The 19,546-nt window shown below is 38.9% G+C and overlaps 2 protein-coding genes across 14 annotated transcripts in view; one reads left to right on the top strand and one right to left on the bottom strand.

Moving 5' to 3' along the window:
* Window positions 1–87: 87 nt before the first annotated feature.
* On the bottom strand, window positions 88–7,670 carry hmbox1b (homeobox containing 1 b). 7 transcript variants are annotated; one of them, XM_056765077.1, is made up of 10 exons: window positions 7,531–7,670; window positions 3,985–4,506; window positions 3,777–3,862; window positions 3,589–3,699; window positions 3,347–3,500; window positions 3,080–3,162; window positions 2,902–2,997; window positions 2,662–2,771; window positions 2,372–2,455; window positions 88–2,268 (listed from the first exon to the last, which is right to left on the bottom strand). In XM_056765077.1, the coding sequence occupies exons 2-10, from the start codon at window positions 4,503–4,505 to the stop codon at window positions 2,125–2,127; spliced, it is 1,389 nt and encodes a 462-aa protein (XP_056621055.1). In that variant the 5' UTR covers window position 4,506; window positions 7,531–7,670; the 3' UTR covers window positions 88–2,124. The 7 variants fall into 7 exon arrangements, 5 of the variants coding, with proteins under 5 accessions (XP_056621055.1, XP_056621056.1, XP_056621058.1 ...); XM_056765078.1 differs by having other exon boundaries at window positions 2,662–2,756; XM_056765080.1 differs by having other exon boundaries at window positions 2,662–2,753.
* Window positions 7,671–8,905: 1,235 nt separating this feature from the next.
* LOC130434418 (filamin-A-interacting protein 1) overlaps window positions 8,906–19,546 on the top strand; it is a 29,881-nt gene continuing 19,240 nt past the window's right edge. For 2 of the 7 annotated variants that reach the window (XM_056764571.1, XM_056764574.1), the window contains exons 1-2: window positions 8,916–9,113; window positions 11,439–11,691. The gene's annotated coding sequence lies outside the window, so the exon portion shown is untranslated. Of the gene's footprint in view, window positions 9,121–9,588; window positions 9,719–11,438; window positions 11,692–19,546 lie in introns of those variants that run through there. The other 5 variants (XM_056764577.1, XM_056764572.1, XM_056764573.1 and 2 more) reach the window with 5 other exon arrangements.

Below are 19,546 nucleotides of genomic sequence, written 5' to 3'. Positions count from 1 at the left end.
GTGTGTGTGTGTGTCTCTGTCTGTGTGTGTTTCTGTATGCAAGTGTGTTTCTCACAAAACAAAACAAGCAAGCAAACACACCCTCTGCATCATTAATATACTTTTATTCTCCAGAAGATAAAGTACTAAAATAAACAGAAGTTTTAAAAAAAGTCATTTTAAACAAAGAAACTGTACAAAAATGTTCATATATACTATAGTATAATTACAGAACAGTCTACTGTCCAAAAAAGGCACTAAATTCTTAAAAGGGAAATACAGATGATTCAGAACAGAAATCAATATAATTATTTGATTCAACTGATCTTAAACTGCATTATGTTTCTTTTTACAGTAATGATATGATTGATAGAGAAAGAAGAGAATGCACCCTGAACAACTGAATTGAAAGCAGCCTATTTAAACCAGAAGGGTTCATGAAAAACAAACAAACAAACAACATATGGTGGTCTGAATACAACACAAAAACAGTAAATATTCTGCGTCTCTGTGATAACGTGTCACCGGTGCTTGAAGCGATACTGTAGTTTGGCACGATTTTGTGTACGGAGGCTTAGAACGATTCACTTGGAAACACATTCTGTGTGCTGAATACAGGAAAGTCTCAGTTTTCTTTCGATGATAGTTTAAGGTGAGCTAAAAAAAAGTGAAATGACTCCCGTGCTTTTAAAGTAGTGTTTTAAGAACGAAGGGGTGCTTTTTCCACGTGTAATTGAGACGCAAATTAACACAAGAGACTGCTCTGAACAAACAATAGTGTTCATCAATAACAAATTAAAAACCTTGATTTAATCAACAAAAATGGCATCTGTTTCATAAATATCACTTGAATATTTGTACAAGGTAAGACAAGCCTCATTCATGAAACGTGAGCGCAATAAATATGTGTACATTTGCATAACAATGATTCTGATTGGCAGGTGATGAGAACGTCTCTACCAACAATTCACACAAATTAATCTGCTCCTGTATCATGAACGCGGCCCAAAGAAGGAATAAAGTTCATCTAAAATCTCTTCAGAGGAAAATGTGCTACATTTTGGATCCAAGCTTATGTGAGACGAGAGTTCAGCCTCTCAGAGTCAGTCTGGCTTATTAACACTGACAAATTATATCAACATACAGTAAAAATGAAAGCACTGTGATGCACTGGCCAAACAAAACAACAGCGAGTGTGCACGTTTACTCTTCACATCGTGTTTCTGACTGCTGTCGTCTTCAGCTCAATGATGTCGGGTATGGACAGATACAGGTAACGTCCCGGTTCTCTTGCGCATGAATACAAAACAGAAGCTAAATAAATACAAACATAATAACGCTGAACAGTCACTTTGGGTAACGCTGGAGATTTAGTGTTAAATAAAGCGCCGTCTCTGTAAATTGAGGTCTTTCTCTCTCTGCAGGTTCATTTAGAGTCCAGGAGACTTTTGCACAACATAACGTTCCACTTATAATTCTTCCAAATGAAACCGGATCGGGTCAGATTACAAAACCACTTTGAAGCACTATGACATTTTTGCATGTGAACATGAAGCATACTACAGTGTAGAAACACTTTAAGAAAGTGCTTGATCAACACATGGGACGCATGATGGCAGTACAGCGAACACTATGACCCCAGTGTTATTTTGAGATTTGCTGAGGTGAGGGATGTGTTTAAAAACGCAAATGTCACAATGCAAAACAGCTTAATGCTGCTTAAAACTAGCTTAAGCAAAATGTGTTGCCTTTTATGTTGTGTTTATGTTTCACCCAATCACAGTGTGACGAAACCATTCGCTACTGAACGAAAAGCTGACTGTAGTGGAAATAAAGTGTACAGACATGACAATCCGTCACAGGAACTGTTTGGTAATGCTACCTTACTCCTGAACGACAGCCGCACGGATCGGCCTTCAGCGTCCGTGAGAGCCGAGGAAATACGTTTAGTGGAATATACAGACAGGAAGCACACAAATCTATGGAATGAGGTACAAGGTTTGGGTCGGAGTTCTGCGAGGGTTTGAATGCTGTGTGCGCTTGGTGGTCCAGCAGGAATGTCGAGGTGATATTAGATTCTAAAAGCTTGAGATAAGAGTATTGTTTTGGTCAACTGCCACACACACAGCCCTCTGCAGCCCTTCCTCAGTCGTCGTCGATTGCCTCTGTCTTGATTTCACCCGCCACGCTTCCAGGCTGGGATAGGGCGAGGATGCTGTGATTGACGGCTGCCATCTCCACGGCGAGAGAGATGGGGTCCTGGTGGTCTGTGTGATTGGCAGCATCATCCTTGAAGAGAGTCAATGATGTTTCTCACATAGTAAAGTTAAAACAAGATTTAAAAGCAAGATCTTTGACAGCAGTAATAAGTGTTAATAAGTGATGCATGTACCTGTGTTGGTGACGTTGGCTCCAGCCGGTAGTAACCGAAGGGCCGGTTCACGCCTCTCTTTTCAAAATAGGAAACATCACAACCCTGCAGTGATGAAATCAATGAGAACTAGTATTAGGAGATCTCATTTAAACAGGTTTATCTTTAAATCATACTTCATGCGCACCAATTCTCTACATATCTGTGACAAGCATTTAGTGTACTGTACTGTTCTCTTAAACTGGCAGATACGTGTGTCTGAGGTCTCAGTCCAGACCATCAGGTGAATGTGTGATTTATTCATAGGTCACCTGTTCGCTGTAGTCGTTGGCGTCGACGTCGTCGCTGTTGGAATGTCCACCGGGACTCTGCACGTCTATCCCGTGGTTCTCCAGGATTGTGGCTTCTTGGAAAAAAGACCCTGTCATGACACATCTGAAGCTCTTCAAAAACCACAACAAACATTCAGCGAACATTAACAGCTCGTGACCCAGCTCGTAAACACGTTAAAAACATGTTAGTGTAGTGGAGAGACGTGAGAAATACAGTACCGATATTAGCCCGCCTCTTGATCTCCTTGCGGCGGTTGGCGAACCAGTTGTAGACTTTTAGAGACGTGACTCTTTCTAAGTCTGACAGCTTCTTTCCTGAAGGAAACAACGTTTAGAGATGAGTGAAAAGCAGGAATGTAATGCTCATCTGTACGGCATGAGATTGCAGTACTGGTACCTGGTTTCTGAATGACAGCATTGCAGGCGTTGGCGATCTCCTCTCGTTTGGCTTCATCTGGATATTGGTTATCACTGAAATAACTGTAGAGAGATAAGAGTGAAAAAGTTCATGTTTTCATCCTAGACACGGGTAACGTCTTCTTGACTAATAATCTGACATCGTTTTCATCTAAACAACCAATTAACTGCTGTTGTAGAGTGATGTGACGTCCACTTCCAGCTCAGCCAACGGTGCCAGTCTGAGGTGGCGATCGCTCCATCTCACCTCTCCATGACAGCGAGACATTCTTTCCTCCAGGTGAATCGACTGCCTCTGCGCAGACGGAAGCTTCCGGTGGCAGAGTTTATAGGAGGAGGGGTTTGACGCCATTCCATCTCGTCCAACGCCACAGGGGCGGGCCGCATGTTTAGTGTGGCACCTGAGGACGGATAAACATGTCAAGCTCAAACGCATTAATGTTCGTCCACCTCTTTCTCTCTCTTATACACAAACACGGATTTGTTTACCAGGTGTGGTCCTCTCGAGCTGGTACCAGCGGTAGAAAGCGCGTTTCTTCTGTTCGCTCAGGTCTGAACCCTGCTGGAGAAGCCAGTGAGAGATTCGACTCTGACTAATGCCTGAGAGAGAGAGAATGTCATTTACTTACGACTGGAACGAGCAGAAGATGTCACATGAGGGGTGAAAACAGACTGACCTGTGACCTGAGCCACCACGGCCTGTGAGATGCGTCTGTTGCCTAGAAAGGCTTTGATTTCATCTTTCACCAACGTGCTATCCCGTCTGCACACAAACACCGTGACCGCAATTCAACACGGCATCTTTCATGTTTAATGAACCACATGAGATGAATAAGAGAATATTCATTTTTGTGTATTCACTTTAAATTGACCTTTGACCCTGACCTCATGAGTTCCTCCACTTTGTCATCTACATCCAGGTCCTCCTCTGACGCCTCCAGCCCGTACGACCTCACAGCCGCCGCGCTGTTCACAGGGTAACGGTTTGGAGATAGCTTCCCGTTGGGCATAGCTGCCAAAGCGTCCCGCCCGTTCTGCGCTATGGCGACCAGAGAGACCGGCGAGGGTAAGACAGTGGGTGGAGAAATAGCGTAACTGTTGTTGGGAGATGGCGATAAGTTGCCGTGGAATTGCGTCTGCGTTGCCGTGGAAGTGGTGGAGGACGTTGCCATGGGGGCGCAGTTAGCAGTGTTTGAGGTGGGCGTAGTGCTAGAGGTGGTACTGTTGTTGGCGTTAGTGTCCGCTGGGCCGCGCCGGCCGAATTTATCTCCGTGCTCGCGGTCGAGTCGCTCCAGGGTGTCCAGGGCGTGCAGGATCTCGGGTTTGGTCATGCCTGTACGCCGCAGTCTCTGGAGCAGGTCGATCTGTTCGATGGTGAACCGAGGCTCATCGGTGTAGTGAGACATTCTGTCGAGAGACACAAACGATATTATCTTTAAAAATGATGATTATAAAGACGACTCGCTTCCAGTTTGTGCATAACAATAAAGAAATGGTCAAGCTGAACGCTTTGCATTCTGGGAAAAAGTGTTGTTCATAATGTTTTCTGGTTGTTTACTGCAGATTTTGTGTGCAGATTTTGTTCACCAAAGAAGCCAATGAATGAATGATCATGTTTTCAAGCGTAGCTCCATCAAATGCAAAAGAGTTGAGTTAAGATAGCAGAATTCCTTTCATCTGACCTACTTAGAATTCGGTTTATCCAAGACGGCTTTCATCAACAAAGAGCCATTACTCTCTCTGTTGTCAGGGAAACCATCCCACCCGACGGAGGAAGATGTTAATATAACGTTGCATTTGAAGCACACAACACAAATGATGAAGCGTGTTCTGTTTGACTGGTTCATCTCGAGCGCATGGGTTTCCATTCAGCTAATGGTTACACACTAAATAGGTAACTTTGCTACCAGTTGGTAATAGATAACCAGCCAACAGGTTACATTTTAATTATGTTGAACAACATAACTGTTGAAACCTAAAGAGAGTGTCGCTTGTGTTATCAAGAGCCCCTATTAAAGCTAAATGTGGCAGCCGATCCTGAAATAAAACTCCAGGGTCCACGTGGCCACTAACTTAACCATCCCATCGATGCATATGTGTTTTCTGTGGTTCCACACAAACTATATTTACACTGGTCACCCGTTAACCTTCCACCGCTGAAAGCCAAGCCCTCCGCACAAAAACGATGTGCTAGTCTCCACATAATTGCATCCGTTTGGATGTCAGATGAGTCGTCTGTGATTGGAACGTGGCAGCTACTGCGGCTTTCTAAAAATACATCGCTGTAAGGCTTTTGACACAAATATAAATTGACAAAAATGCAAGTCTGCGCCACGGCGGAGAAATGAGAGGGAGACGGCCGGCATGCCGCCGCGTTCTTATGATCTGAAGAACTAATGCAATCCTCTTTTGGCATGCGCAGGGGGTTATCGGTCGTAAGCCCTGCTGGATTCCTGCCCGTGTGTGTCGCTTATAAAAGCCTGAACCCAGCATGAAACACTGCAGACGCTCACTGCGGGGGTCTTTATGAAGAAGACAGGGCTGCAGAGAGACCGCATGTCAAAGATGCAGTTCACTGCACCACACACACGTGCATCACATCAACACAATCCTGACTCAGTCACGGCTTAAATAATATTTGTCAGTATAATACTTTTCTCATCTGTATTCAAGAGAATAATCTGAGACATTTTGAAAAAACGTAAAGTGATAGTTCATCCAAATAGTTCAGCCGTATAAATGACTTTGTTCTGAAAATCAACACAAAGAAAGTTGTTTGGAAGAATGTTCGTTATTTTCAGTTCATTTTTCATCCATGTATGGAAAATGTAATGGTATTCAAAGATGCCCCAGAACTAAATTCTTCAAAATACACTATTTTGTGTTCAACGCAACTAAAAAGACACAATAGTTTGTTCCTACTGTGGTAGTGGAGGATGTCCCAGCGCAGAAAATTGCAAAAATTCTTTTAAATAACTGTCTTTGTGTTCAAATGAACAAAGAAATGAATGCAGATTTAAAACAACCCGAGGGAGAATAAACGATGACAGTATTTTCATTTTTGGGTGACTGTCCCTTTAATGAGCAGATAAAATGTCATGTTAACTATGAACAGAAACATTAAAATATACAGAAGAAAGAATGATAGCCATATTACTTTCCTAAAACTTTAACTGTACCATAAGGAAATAATTCACCCCAAAATCTAAGTTTCGTCATTTAATCACGTCATTCAAACCTGTATATAACTCCATCATCATTGGGACACAACAGAAGATATTTTGAGAAATGTTCTAGTGGTTTTGTGTTCATACCATGACAGTCAATGGGTTTCAGGGTTGACGATCATCAACATTCTTCAAAATATCTTCTTATGTCTTCTGCAGAAGAAAGTCAAACATGTCTGGAATGACATCGGGGTGAATAAATGATTCAAGAATTCTCGTATTCTGGGTGAACTTTCCCTTTTAATAATCGATGCAGCAGACCTATTGAAACATGCACAGCTACAGACCTTTAGTGTTTAATGTTGTTTACCGAAGCTTGTGATTTTAATGTGCATCAAATGATATAAACCACAAAGAAAGGAATGGTTATCTGCGCTGAACACATGATGGGTGGAGTATCTGCAAGCCACTTACAGATTCTGTAAACTCAAGTTATGAATGCAGATCAGACAAAACTGCACCAAACTCATGATCAATGAGGTTTATTGACAAAACGCACTCCATTTCCATCGGGGAACTTCAGAAAGCAGTGGGTGTGCAGGACCTTTAGGGATCTCTGAATCTGTTAAAGCCCAGATTGCGTGTAAAACGAGAAATCTTCAAAATGCATGTCATATGATAATGATGATATAAGCAGATCAAACGCCCAGTGTTCATCTGTGTGCATGCAAATAAACAAACTCATATTTATATTACATGCAATATAAATGCCAACACGCACTTTGCATGAAACGTTATTAAATGACAAAGATGGCCGGTTTGAACTCATATAAACAAAAGAGTTTTGCATGACTCATTTGTCCTGAGTCCTGACCTCTGCAAACAGACACCAAACGAGCTTTACATCTTAAATAACTGCACACGTGCATATGTAATTCCCGCAGCGTTATTCGCACGATTGCTCGTGAATATTCGTGAAGAAATATGACGAATGTGCAATACTGCATTAATAAATACACGAGTTCAGCACTTTACTCGGAGCTAACTAGCTGCATAACTCATTAACTTTGAATGTCATTAATCAGAAAACTATCTAGAGATGTGAACAAGACTTTCTGAGTTTAAACTGCATGTCGGGTTCTGAAGCGCGTTTTTATAAACATAAACAGAAAACAACTGATTTATACAGGCGGCTAACTGTTAGTTAGCTTAGCACGAGCTAACACAAACTGAATCACATCACAAATAAAATCGCATTTCTTACCTGTAGAGAGGAAGATACACAAAATCTGAGCGCTGGAGATCATTTAACGCGCTCTGTCGGGCGGTGAAGATGTTATTTGATGTGATGTTGTGAAGAAGACTCGCCCTGACTGACTGACTGTCTTTGTCTGACTGACAGCAGCCGCGCTGACGTCACGCCCCACGCCGCACGGACACATTGGAAATGTAGTTCATCACATTCACACCCTTGCTTAAATCGAGTTATTTGATATACCACGTCTCGTGACTGTTAGTCATTTGTTTGTTTATTATAGTTTATCGAAAAGAACCATGTACATCGTCTGTAGCTATAATGCTCATTTAAACCAATGTCTAGGTTTAAATAAGAAAAGTACAACAAACATGGAATTGCATAAAGGGGGATGCCACGAGACAAAAAGTTCTAGACAGAAAGCAAAATCTGCTTTTCTCATAGAAACATTCGCTAAACAGGGTTTAAACGACCACAATAGTTTCCACTTTGAACTTAAAGTGATAGGGCTGGGAATCGATTCATTAAAGGAATCTACTCCTCTTTAAGAGGCTTCTTGAGCACAAGCCCCGCCCCTTAGCTGATATCAATGGTCAAGTCTAGAGCTGTGGAATGAATGACATCACATATTCTGCATCCATTAAAGCAAAAGATTTGTTTGCACACATAATGCAGATTAAATTACATGTATCCACATATTTTACAAATCATACAAGCACGTTTGCTTTGCAGACGGACTGTAAAGGGACCTCTCTACCTATGAGCTGAAGAGAATGACATGTATATAATGCACATTCTCACCACATATTTACTAGGAAGTCTATTTAAATCTGTTAATGCTGGACAAAACTTTTTCAACACCTGTCTGCACTACATGCATTTAACAGTAATATTAATATGCACAGTATTCCTATATTTTTAATACAATAAGCAGATTATTGATGTATACATTCTATATATTGTGTCTGTCTAAACTCTGTCTAAAGGATTTTTGTGTACACTGCTGGATAACTTTTATAATAGTAATAATTTGAATTTTGCTTTATTTTTTAAAACAGCTGGAAAATTAGATTATTAATGCTATAATTAATGATACAATGGCAGGACAAGATCGACATATGTGGTTTTTGTTATAGAAACAATAAACGATTGATAAAGGTAAACAGTGACAGCTTAGAACATTGTAATGCATTTAACATTTGTAATTTTTTTAATAATAAATAAAAAGATGTAGTTAAACAAGGAATTGAGCACGAATCGAAAACAGCAGCTAGGAATCGATTCTTGGAATCTTCTTACGATTCCCAAACCAGGAATTGGAATCGGAATCGACTCCAAAAAAAATAGAATCGAACAGCTCTAGTGAGTGTTGAAAATGAAATGAATAATAATAATAATAATCAAATAAAAAAATGATAACGAACGCCTCTCAAAGCAAATACGCAAAGTGATTGACAGAATGGAAGCAGAGCGCGTGTTCTGATTGGCTAAAGTTCCTGACTGACCGAAAAGCGCGCGCATCTTTCAAGTGTTTGTATGAGGAACGGTGTTTTCTCAGCGATGTCTTAAGATGTTTCACTGTTATCTCACAGGTAAAAGGTACATTTGCTTTTCCTGAAAATGTATTTTAGTGTGTGAACAGCATTTCATAATACAAAAATAACAAACTTTGCTTGGGGTGCTCACGTATGCTCGCGTTCCTTGGTCTTGATTGTTTATATGTCGGTAGGGGGCGCTATGTACTCTATATCCGCCATATATCCTCTGATACGAACACAGAGGAGACGCAGAAAACTTTCAAAGTTGAAATATCTTACTACAGAAAAGCTATACACTGTAATATGTAAGTTAGAGACGGCTTTGACTGGTTAACTAGGCTATAGTTAATATTCTATATTACATGTTCATACCCCAGAAAGAAGGATGCATGGACTCACCATCACCCAAGTGTCAATCAAACCTATATGCTCAAATAATAGATAGAAAAACATATATAAACTAATATTTTTAACTAAACAATTACGCCTACAAGACGCTTGGGTAATGGCACGAGTCCCCTGGGTTTACTTTTCTGGGTCCTTTTGAGACTTCAGAAGAGGGGGTCACACAATCCACTCCCATTGTAAACAAAAACACTTAAAAAAAGTTTTGTTTATGAAAAACAAAGAAAGCCACTGGGAGTGTGAACGACACCGAGGTGAGTAAACAGCGGCACATTTTTCATTTTTGGACGAACTTTCCTTTTAAGGTGGTGGTGTTGAGCAGGATGTCACTTATTATTGTTTCAGTCACATGACAAATGAATAAAACCGTAAATAGACGGTCGGTCTGTTTGGACTGTGTGTAGGGGTTTCAGATTCTTTGGACCGACACGGATCTCTGTCTATAATGAATGGGAAATTTGTTCCATTGCCATACATTAATCTACATATATTATAACTGCAGTGTGAATAGTATGCAGGAATGCAAGTGTGCTGCCTACAGTCAGCTCAGAGTATGCCACAAAACACAGTAGCATTCTTCCGTCACCGTTTATGATTTCTTGACGTTTCTCTCCAAACTGAACATATTTGTACTTGTGGGTGACGTTGTGCTTTGACTGAACGCATTGTCTAAAATAAACCTCAAAACAGTGGTTTGGATTATGGTGCTTTATGATGACAGAATTATTGTTTTTTTGTAAAAAAACTAGGTTGTAAGCTCTGTGTTTGTTTTGTTGTCTACGAATGTGCAGTGATGTCAAACATCTTCACAATCACAGCAGAAGTTCAAATACAAGCCTGTTTGAATGACACGGTGACATTTCTAACGCTTCTGTGTCAGTATTTGTTATATGATGTCGACTAAAGAAAGACATTTACAGCCTCTCAGGAAACAAGCGTTTCACATAGTAAAAGATCTGTGAACGCTCTTATGTTGTTTACATGTAAACATTCTTGAAACATGAAAGATCCCGCAATGACTATACAAAAATATCTCCCATATGATACATACATATATGATTCTTTTGAGAAACTGAGATATTTTAAGATCCCTCAAACGTATATTTTACATCGGATACGTGTCTTAAAATAATCTCCAGGTATAAAACACGACACACTTATTTTAACCTAAGAAAACCAAGCTTTTGCGTTGTTGCATTTTTATGACAATTTTCCTCTAAAACTCTCATTAATGAATCTGAATATTTTTCAGCCAGTAATTCTTATTATAAGATAATATTTTTATATTTTTTCTCAGTGTTTTTTTAAAGTTTGATTTGAATTATTCTAATGCTTATTAATTTAATCAGATGTACTAAGTAGATAGTACAAATATGAAGCATAAATATTTCAACTTTATAATTTTTACGATGATGTGGATTTAAGAGGAACATTTGCACGTCATAACTGTATCGCCATTTTTTTGGAACCAAACAAATTTTGGTTTCAATTTTCTGTGACATGTGACCTGGACATCTTTTGTGGAGGTTTCAAGAGATTCATCCAGCTGAGCGTCCCAAACCATTTCCCCACCGTCTCCATCCAGGTTCCTGATACAGGAAAGCATTGATTTCTACCCCAGCAACTGCTAGGCTGGCTACGGCAGTCTTCTCCTCATTTGGCTCAATACCATGGTCCAGCTGTCATCAGGGTTCACAAACGTCCCCCCCTCAGCTGCTAAATGCTACGAGAGACTGAGCGCATGGGTTAAAATTAGCTCTTAGTCAACACACCACTTCACTGTTGAGAACATAAAGGAGTGTCGGGTCTCTTCACACTGTCTAAACTCTCTCTCTCATGTCGTTCTTTCATCCAAAACAGTGGAAACCAAAGAAGTGAACAGAAGTGATATCAACCAGGTCTGCGTCCCCTTCTTATTGCTCATATTCTCTCTCTCTCTCTCTCTCTCTCTCTCTGTCTCTCTCTCTCTCTCAGGGAGTCATTTTGCTCAGTCAGACTTGGATACTGGACAGCGCAGAGCTCACGGGGCAATAGTACTCGAACAGTCTCGGTTCTGAGTGCAGGAGCAGTCGACGTGAAGATCCTTTTTTCTTGTGATGGTTTATTCCAGGACCAGTTTGCTTCAAGTGGACATTGCTCATGTTGACCACACATTTTTTAAAACTTCACAGACTTTGAAGCAAAGTCATCTTCATTGAAGAGGTGCCTGAAGCGAACACTTAAAACGGTATGTCACATTATTCGAATTCATCCAATGAATCATATTGAAATATTCCTGAAATCTCATTTTTACTGACATACTGTGTACTGTAAAAATTAAGCTTCGCAAAGAACTTCTATTTTTGGGAAACCATTCACGTCTGAAGATGTTATAATGTTACAACAGTCATTTTATTTTCTTCTCCGAAGAACCGTCAAACATTGAGCGTAACCTTTGAGAGGTTAATTCAAGAGTTCTCCCAGAGGTCAAAACGTAGTCATCCTTATCTCATTCCAAACCTGGGTGACTTTCGTCAAAAAGCAGAAAATTGTAAGGAATGTGACGTTGAATGAAGACGAGCACTCTCAAACTTTATATAGGATGAAAAACGGTTCAAATCCGAAGCGGCATCGCCAAATTGACATTGAGCTGACGGCATTTAGTGTCATGGATGTGGCGTGTTTCAATACATAGACAAGTGAATGAGCTTGAGAGCAAATCTTCTGAAGATGTTTAAACCAGCTTTTGGTGTTTTGTGTTATTCGTAGATTGAAGATTTTCACACCGGTTTGAAGTGACAGATGATAGAAGTGTGAAACGTTCCTTTAAAAAGTTGACTTCAGGGGTCTGCTTTCAGTAAACGCTTCATCAGATTCCATTTCCTATAGAGGAGCGTCTTTCAGTTTGAGCTCTGGGGAACTGAGGATAAAACAGCGATGCTTGGCAAAGCCGCAGCACTTTGATGTTTCGACGTATCGGTCATGATGTCTTAAATCAGCCCGTGTGACCTAATATTCCCTCTGGACTTTGACTCTGGACTGTCTAAACACTTCGGTTTGTGAAGGCCGAGGAGTCCGCTGCTCATATTTCTCTCATGAGAGGTAATAGAGGAGTTAAAGTACAGAATGCATGTGTTTAGACTCAGACGGAAGATTACAAATAAAGCTGGAATTTGACTGGAGTCATCGTGATGTTTGGCTGTAGAAATGAAATGTTGTGGTATTGAATAATGACTAAACTTCATATTCATGGTACTTAACTGTAGGGCTTTTCTTAAGGCGTGAGATACACAGTATATTATAAATAATTATTCAGAATCACCATGGAGAGATTGGGACGTCATTTTCTGGTTTGCAATGTGTTGCCAGGGAGTTGCTAAGAGATTTTAAGTTGACTTTCAAGCTAGCAGAAAATGTTTTTTGACTAGTTTGCTTACATTCCCATTGCGTTACAAAAACTGAATTTAAATGTTCTGCTAACATGGTAAGAAAAACATTTTACCAACGCTTTTAGAAGGTTAAGCAGTGACGTGTAAATAAAATGCTCTTTTGACGTGCATTTTTTGATAACTTTGACAGAACCTTTATACAACGTCCTTTGTCAGGCAGGTTGTAACGTTGCTGTGTGGTTGGAGCAGTAATGTATAGAAAGAAAACTTACAGCAGATTTTAAGAATGAAGTGTCTGATTTCTCTCAAACACCTCCGTTCTTCCTGCCGGGATGGTGAGACAAATGTTTCCCTTGAATCATGGGCTGCAGTTAGCGCTCATGTCACTGCTGGACTAATAGAACACAAGTTGTGACATCAGTGCGCTAATTCTGCACTGCCATATGAGACTGAAACAACAAGCAATCACTCCTACTGACTGTCCTCAACGTCGTCATCGCAACAAAACACACACGGTTGGTTTGTTTTTGTTTGTTTGTTTATGTGTGTAGTTTATTTTTGACTATATATATCAGACATAAACATCAAACATTGAATGACATGATTGATCATAGCGCTTCATTCACGTTTGGTGTGAATCCAGTGTCACTGTTTAAGTTTGGCATGGTATATTTACTAAAAAGTACAAAGATATTCTTTAAAAGTTGCATGTTTAGCACAATTGGTAGAGTATTGTGTTTGCCACGCAAAGGTCGCGAGTTTCAAGCCCCAGATAAAATGCACGTCTAGTCATCTCTTAATTCGCCAAATGCATATAAAAGTACTTTGGTGGACCATATAGAGGTTTCATAGGACGCATGCGCCTGGCCTCAAGTTAACTTCCGATCTGGTTACTGACTATAATATAACCATTTCTTTTATATTTAATTTATATGAATATTTTATTGTATATTAATTGTATTAAATGAAACTCAACTACTGAACTTTACCGGACGTTACGTTTGGGCCACGTAATGTTTGTCTATGTTGTTGCGGTAATGATATATAAATATAACCATTATGGATCCTGGTATTATTTTTGCTAAGGATTAATTTCACAGGTTTATTTTTGATAAAGGTGCCATGTTTAAATAAACAGCTGGTGTAGATCTAGAAAAATAATCTGTTGTGTGTATAAGAATAAATTGTATAAAAATAAAGAATAAATCAAAGGGTATACCTATTTAATAAAGAGACGCATTGATGTAAATCAGCAGAAAGACGATTTCCGTCATGTGTGAAGTGTTAAACTCTTCACCTGTTAGTACTTGGGAAGAACACTCCCTTCAGGAAGGGTGTGAGGCGCTATAAATGACACAGCCGTGGGACCCAGAATTAACAATGTATCATTACAGCCAAAACAGACTCTGCGGTGAGGTCATCTTTGTGCTGCAGCCCACACCTATTGTCAGAAGCGATTGTGGCATCGGTCCAGACGCATTACTGAAGACGCCGAGAGATTCAAAGCTGCTGATGGCCGTATGCTTTTCCTGCAGAACTCTTAGATTTCTCATTTTGCAGACACTAGTATATAAAGTTCCTCACAGTCTCTCTGGAGTGTTAGCTTAAGACTGCGTCCCAGTTCGCATACCGATGCTGAATTAATGTACTTCGCTGGCGATAGGAAAGTGCAGTCTTTCAGTATGCAGAAACACAGAACAAAAGGGGTAGCAAACCATAGTTTCATTTTTTTTTAATTGTGTCTTGATATCAGAGATCCCTTTGTCATGTAGTGTTGCCGTGGGTGTGTAATGACGTTGCTTTTCTTGTGTCACTTTCTGAAAACAGTATGAGGTTATTGATCAAGGAACACGCTAGCTATTTTTACTGTGCATGCAACCAAATAATCTAGTTATTGGACTGACGACTCAAACGCACTGAATAACCATAATGTAAACATCGTAATTAATGCAATTGAAAGGTGGAAGGGGTGGTGTGGACCTGAAATAATACAATAAACATGATCTATATTGCCGATAAATGGTCATTTTTTATATTATCGTGTCGGCCGATAATACAATTTTGGCGGATATATTATAGCGGATAAATCATAAATAATTTCCTCTGGATAAACTTCTTCAGCAACTCTGGAAGAACATCTATAATTTGTTAATTAAAAAAAAAATACCAGAATTTTTTTTAGGTTAAAGAATCGTTTGTATAAAGTAGACCTGGTATATGACTTTCAGAGGAAAAAAGAGAACTAAAGGTTACCTTGTTTTCTGCAGTGAATGTTTAAAAAAGCAGGTCTTGCCTTTTGTTTCAGTTTTAGGTAATTTTAGATTAATATTTAGATAATGTGTATCGGCCAATATATCAGTTATCGGGGTCCAATGTTAAATAATTATCGGTTATCGTTATCAGCCAAAATGTACATATAAGTGCATCCCTAATGTAAACACTTGAATCGGAGTATTTTCTCATTTGGATTCAGAAATAAATTTCAAACGCGCTATTCAATGGAGTTTTTAGTTTTTATGTGACAGAAAGTTGAGGGTGTGTAGTCGAAGGTGTGCGTACATCGCGTGGAATTCTGTTAATAATGTGATGCTATAAAGAATAGCTTATTTTTTCTTAATTTATTTTTTATTTATAAATTACAATTCCACGTTGCAATGAATTACGCCAAAATATTTCATTTAGTATTTAATTCTAATAATCTATTTAGATTTTGTTCATTTCGCTCACCCCAGCTGTGATTATTTTCACATTTTTCCACTGTCCCCCTTTTTACTGTACGAGAGCAATGACATCATCATCTTCACATCAGAAAAGCACGAGGTCTGAGCTGAGGTCATGCTGGAATCCGAGCGAAACCATGTGGAGATTAAAACCCGGCTTTATCACTAACATTTACTCATCCGTCCCAGCCAGGCCAAACAAATGAGAGCGTTATATAAGTGACTCTTAAAGCATGTGTGAAACTCTGAGGTCATTGCAAAATGTATTTCTCGTTCTGGGTCACCAGATCTGGCAACCTGCTAAACTCCTTTCTGAAGGAGGCAGTGGAAAATATGTTCTAGATAGCAGAAGTATTCAGATTAAAGTACATCACTGCGGTTGTGTTTGTTGGGTCATTTTCAGAAAACCGTTTTAGAATCTTTCTGTGTACTAATTGAAGATTGTAGAAGTTGACATTTTCATTTTTTATGATAATAGACATCAGTAGAAATCAGAATCAAGTTTTACAAAGAGTGTTGATTGAGCAGTTGTCACATTCTGTGGTCAAATAATATATTAAATAGGGATGCACCGATATGTACACTTTGGCCGACAATGATAAATGGTAATTCTTTAACATTGGAAGCCGATAACCGATATATTGGCCGATATACAGTATCTAAATATTATTATAAAATTCCCTAAGACTGAAACAAAAGGCAAAATCTGCTTTTTTTAAACATTCACTGCAGTAAACAAGGTGACCATTAGACAACTATTAAACAATATGCTTTTGTTCCCTTTAATTTAAACAATCATAAATATTGTACATAAACAATGGTTTGCTAATAGCAGTACGTAAATGATCACGACAGAATGACAGTACTGTACTGTATTTTAACTGTGAGAAGCATCAACCTGAAGAAGTTTAACGAAAGGAAATTATTTATGATTTATTGGTTATAAAATATCGACCTAAATTTTATTATCGGTCAATACAGATAACATTAAAAATGACAATTTTTCTGCCGATACAGAAATGGCCCATAATTTATTGGGCATCCCTAATAATAAAATGTATTTTAAAAGCTAATGAAAAATGTAGCAGTTCTATCTCATGTCTTATAAACAACTAAATTTGTTTTATTTTTAATTAGGGCATTCAGATTAAAAGTTTGTGTTTACATAATAAAAGTCTGTGTATACAGTGCATATTTTTATTTATTTATAAACACAAACACATACATGTATAGATATTTAGAAAATATTTCCATGTTTTTAAATATGTACCGATAATTCTAATTGTTAATAAATGTTTACATTTTTCTTGAATATATGCATGTACGTGTTTATAAATACAAAATGAATATGCACAGCACACAGACATAAATTACGCAAACACAAACGTTCATTCTAGATGTGATTTATCCTGATTTATTGTTTGACAGCCCCGTTTTTAATATGTTTATTTTAGTGGTGGGCCGTTAACGCCGTTAACGCAGTGAGACTCTTATCGCGCGATAAAAAAATGTCGCCGTTAATCTATTCTCAAAGTTGGGTTGGGAGCTGGGTCTATACTACGCAAGCTATGATGACTTTCACCTTGATATTTTAGCTCGGATGTATACCAGCTTAACTGCACTGTACGGGGCGAGAACGAGATTTTTCAACTCGCGTGATTCGCGTCATTCGCGGAAGCAGAAGCCGCCTCATCATCTCATAACCAGGGCTTCATTTGCGCGATTCGCGCAGCAAGTAGGTCTATTGGCTCTTTGCATTAACATATAAATCACTCGCGCTTGACGCGCAATTCGCGTTTGGTCTGAACACAACATAACGTTACTGTGAAATTACCGCATCAAACGTGACCTGCTAACATGGATGCAGCTATGAAGCCGCCGGGTTTGCTTCAGGAATTTTTTAAGAAGCTTCCCAATAGAAACAGCGACAAGACTAAGGTTGTTTGCACCTTGTGCAATGCGGAATTGGTTTAAAAAAACACTTTCTCTCAACAGGTAGTGTTCTAGCTTTAGTTGAAACCAGTAACTTTGTATTGAGATCTAATGTATTATGGCTCCTGTATGACATATCGCTTGTTGCTCCCTCACTCTTTGTAAGTCGCTTTGGATAAATGCGTCTGCTAAATGACTAAATGTAAATGTACTGTAGGAGCTCTTCCAGTCTCAAGTACCACCTAAACGCAAATCATCCCTTAGCTAATGCGGAAGTAAACACAAGTTCATCTTATTGAATATAATTTAATTTTCATCACAAATTATCATAGTAGAACAGCTTTCTCAAGCAGTTTGTGATGCATTTTGGAAATAGGAGATGAGCCCCTGGTCTAATGCGCCACCTGGCTTGAGAAACCCGTTCTCAAAGACTTACTTTTAGTCATTATTTGGGTAGCACACATATTCTGAATGCCTTCGGCAGAATTCAAATGAGCCATTTTAATCTTGGAATTAATCTAGATTAATCTAGATTAAAAAAATGTATCTATACCCACCACTAGTTTATTTATTGGGTAAGAAGCTGTTTAATTTGCTGTGTAATGTACCATGGGACAGTCATCATGATCATAAAATGATCATTGGAGATGGTGGTCTAGTGGGTTAAACCACTGAACTGGTAAATCAAAGGTTGCTGGTTCGATCCCAGCAGCCACCACCAGTGTGACCTTGAGCAAGACACTTTACTCCATGTTGCTCCAGGGGGATTGTCCCTGTAATAAGTGCACTGTAAGTCGCTTTGGATAAAAGCGTCTGCTAAATGTAAATGTAAATAAAATAAACCCTTAATGGGGGAAATTGTCTTGATCACACAGTGTGTAGGTGATAATGACCGTTCGCTGCATGACATGTTATCCCCAAGTAAAATTGCATACACAAATTACCGTGTGGACACAAGCTAAAACAAAAAAGTATCTGACGTTTCAGACTCCTGAACCTTCACCTAAAACATCACGGCACAGTTTAAACTAGGATACAGTTTATGACTCCTATTTATGTACACATGCATACAACCTCTCAATGTCACCCCTCTCTCTCTCCCCCATTTTCCCCATAAATTAGATTCAGGCACAGTTTGTGGGTGTGAAATGCTGTTGAGAATGTGATGCAGAAATCTGTTACACAGTAAAAAAAGCTTGTGTATTGGAGGAAATGATTATCAACCAACAATCTGAAAAGGGAACTTCATAATATCTCTCTTCCTCTTCTTTGTGTCTAACTCACAGGAAGGATGTGTTAAAAATTATTTCCGTATGATGAGCTTTTGGCAATTATATCATCAACACTATTGATATCCTTCTGCAAGAGCACGTGTCTGTCCTTATTTAGTCAAACACCTTAGTGAAGCAAATCCAGTTTTCTCAAGTTCTCTCAAGCATCTTGTGTGTCTCTGTATCAGTTGTGAGGAGTGTTTGGTGTAACTAGTTACTAAGTCATAAATTACTGTAATTGAATTACTTCCTCCTTGAAAATTAAAGTAAGGGATTACTCTTATGTTTTCTGTATATGTGTGTGCAATAGTGGAATTGATATCAAACGTCTAACTTCAAAATCTGTGCTTTAATGTATAATTCTCACATTTGTTATAAATAAAACTAGTTTATTAAGTTTTTTATTATTTATTTGAACTAATTAAAAGAGACGTTTCATGTCCATTCTTGAATCACTTAACTGATCACGGTTGATATAGGATATAGAAAGTTATTAGTAATAAGTAATTAAATACTTTTTGGAGAGAGTCATTTGTACAGTAATCTAATTACACTATTGAATATGTCATTAGTAACTAGTAGTTTATGATTTTTTCAGAGTAACTTGCCCAAACACTGGTTGTGAGGACAGCGACTGCTTAAGCTGAATGAAGTTTTTAAAGTGGATGAGTTGAGCAGTATGAAACCGTCTTGAGACTCTTTAGATTGATGTGAGATGACCAGTCGTATCAGTGGTCCAGAAAAATACGTTTTATTCTCAAAGGGTTGCCCATTACCTTCTCACGTCAACC

This window comes from Triplophysa dalaica, chromosome 13, assembly GCF_015846415.1.
Source record: "Triplophysa dalaica isolate WHDGS20190420 chromosome 13, ASM1584641v1, whole genome shotgun sequence".
NCBI classification, from domain to species: domain Eukaryota; kingdom Metazoa; phylum Chordata; class Actinopteri; order Cypriniformes; family Nemacheilidae; genus Triplophysa; species Triplophysa dalaica.
Note: the sequence above shows the minus strand (reverse complement) of the source record. Positions and strands in the feature narration are given on the sequence as shown.

Coding starts and splice junctions, on each gene's coding strand:
- hmbox1b (XM_056765077.1), bottom strand. CDS start 4,505: ATGTCTCACTACACCGATGAGCCTCGGTTCACCATCGAACAGATCGAC. Junction 3,863..3,984: donor AAAGTGGAGGAACTCATGAG/GTCAGGGTCAAA, acceptor GTTTGTGTGCAG/ACGGGATAGCACGTTGGTGA. Junction 3,700..3,776: donor CGTGGTGGCTCAGGTCACAG/GTCAGTCTGTTT, acceptor TCTCTCTCTCAG/GCATTAGTCAGAGTCGAATC.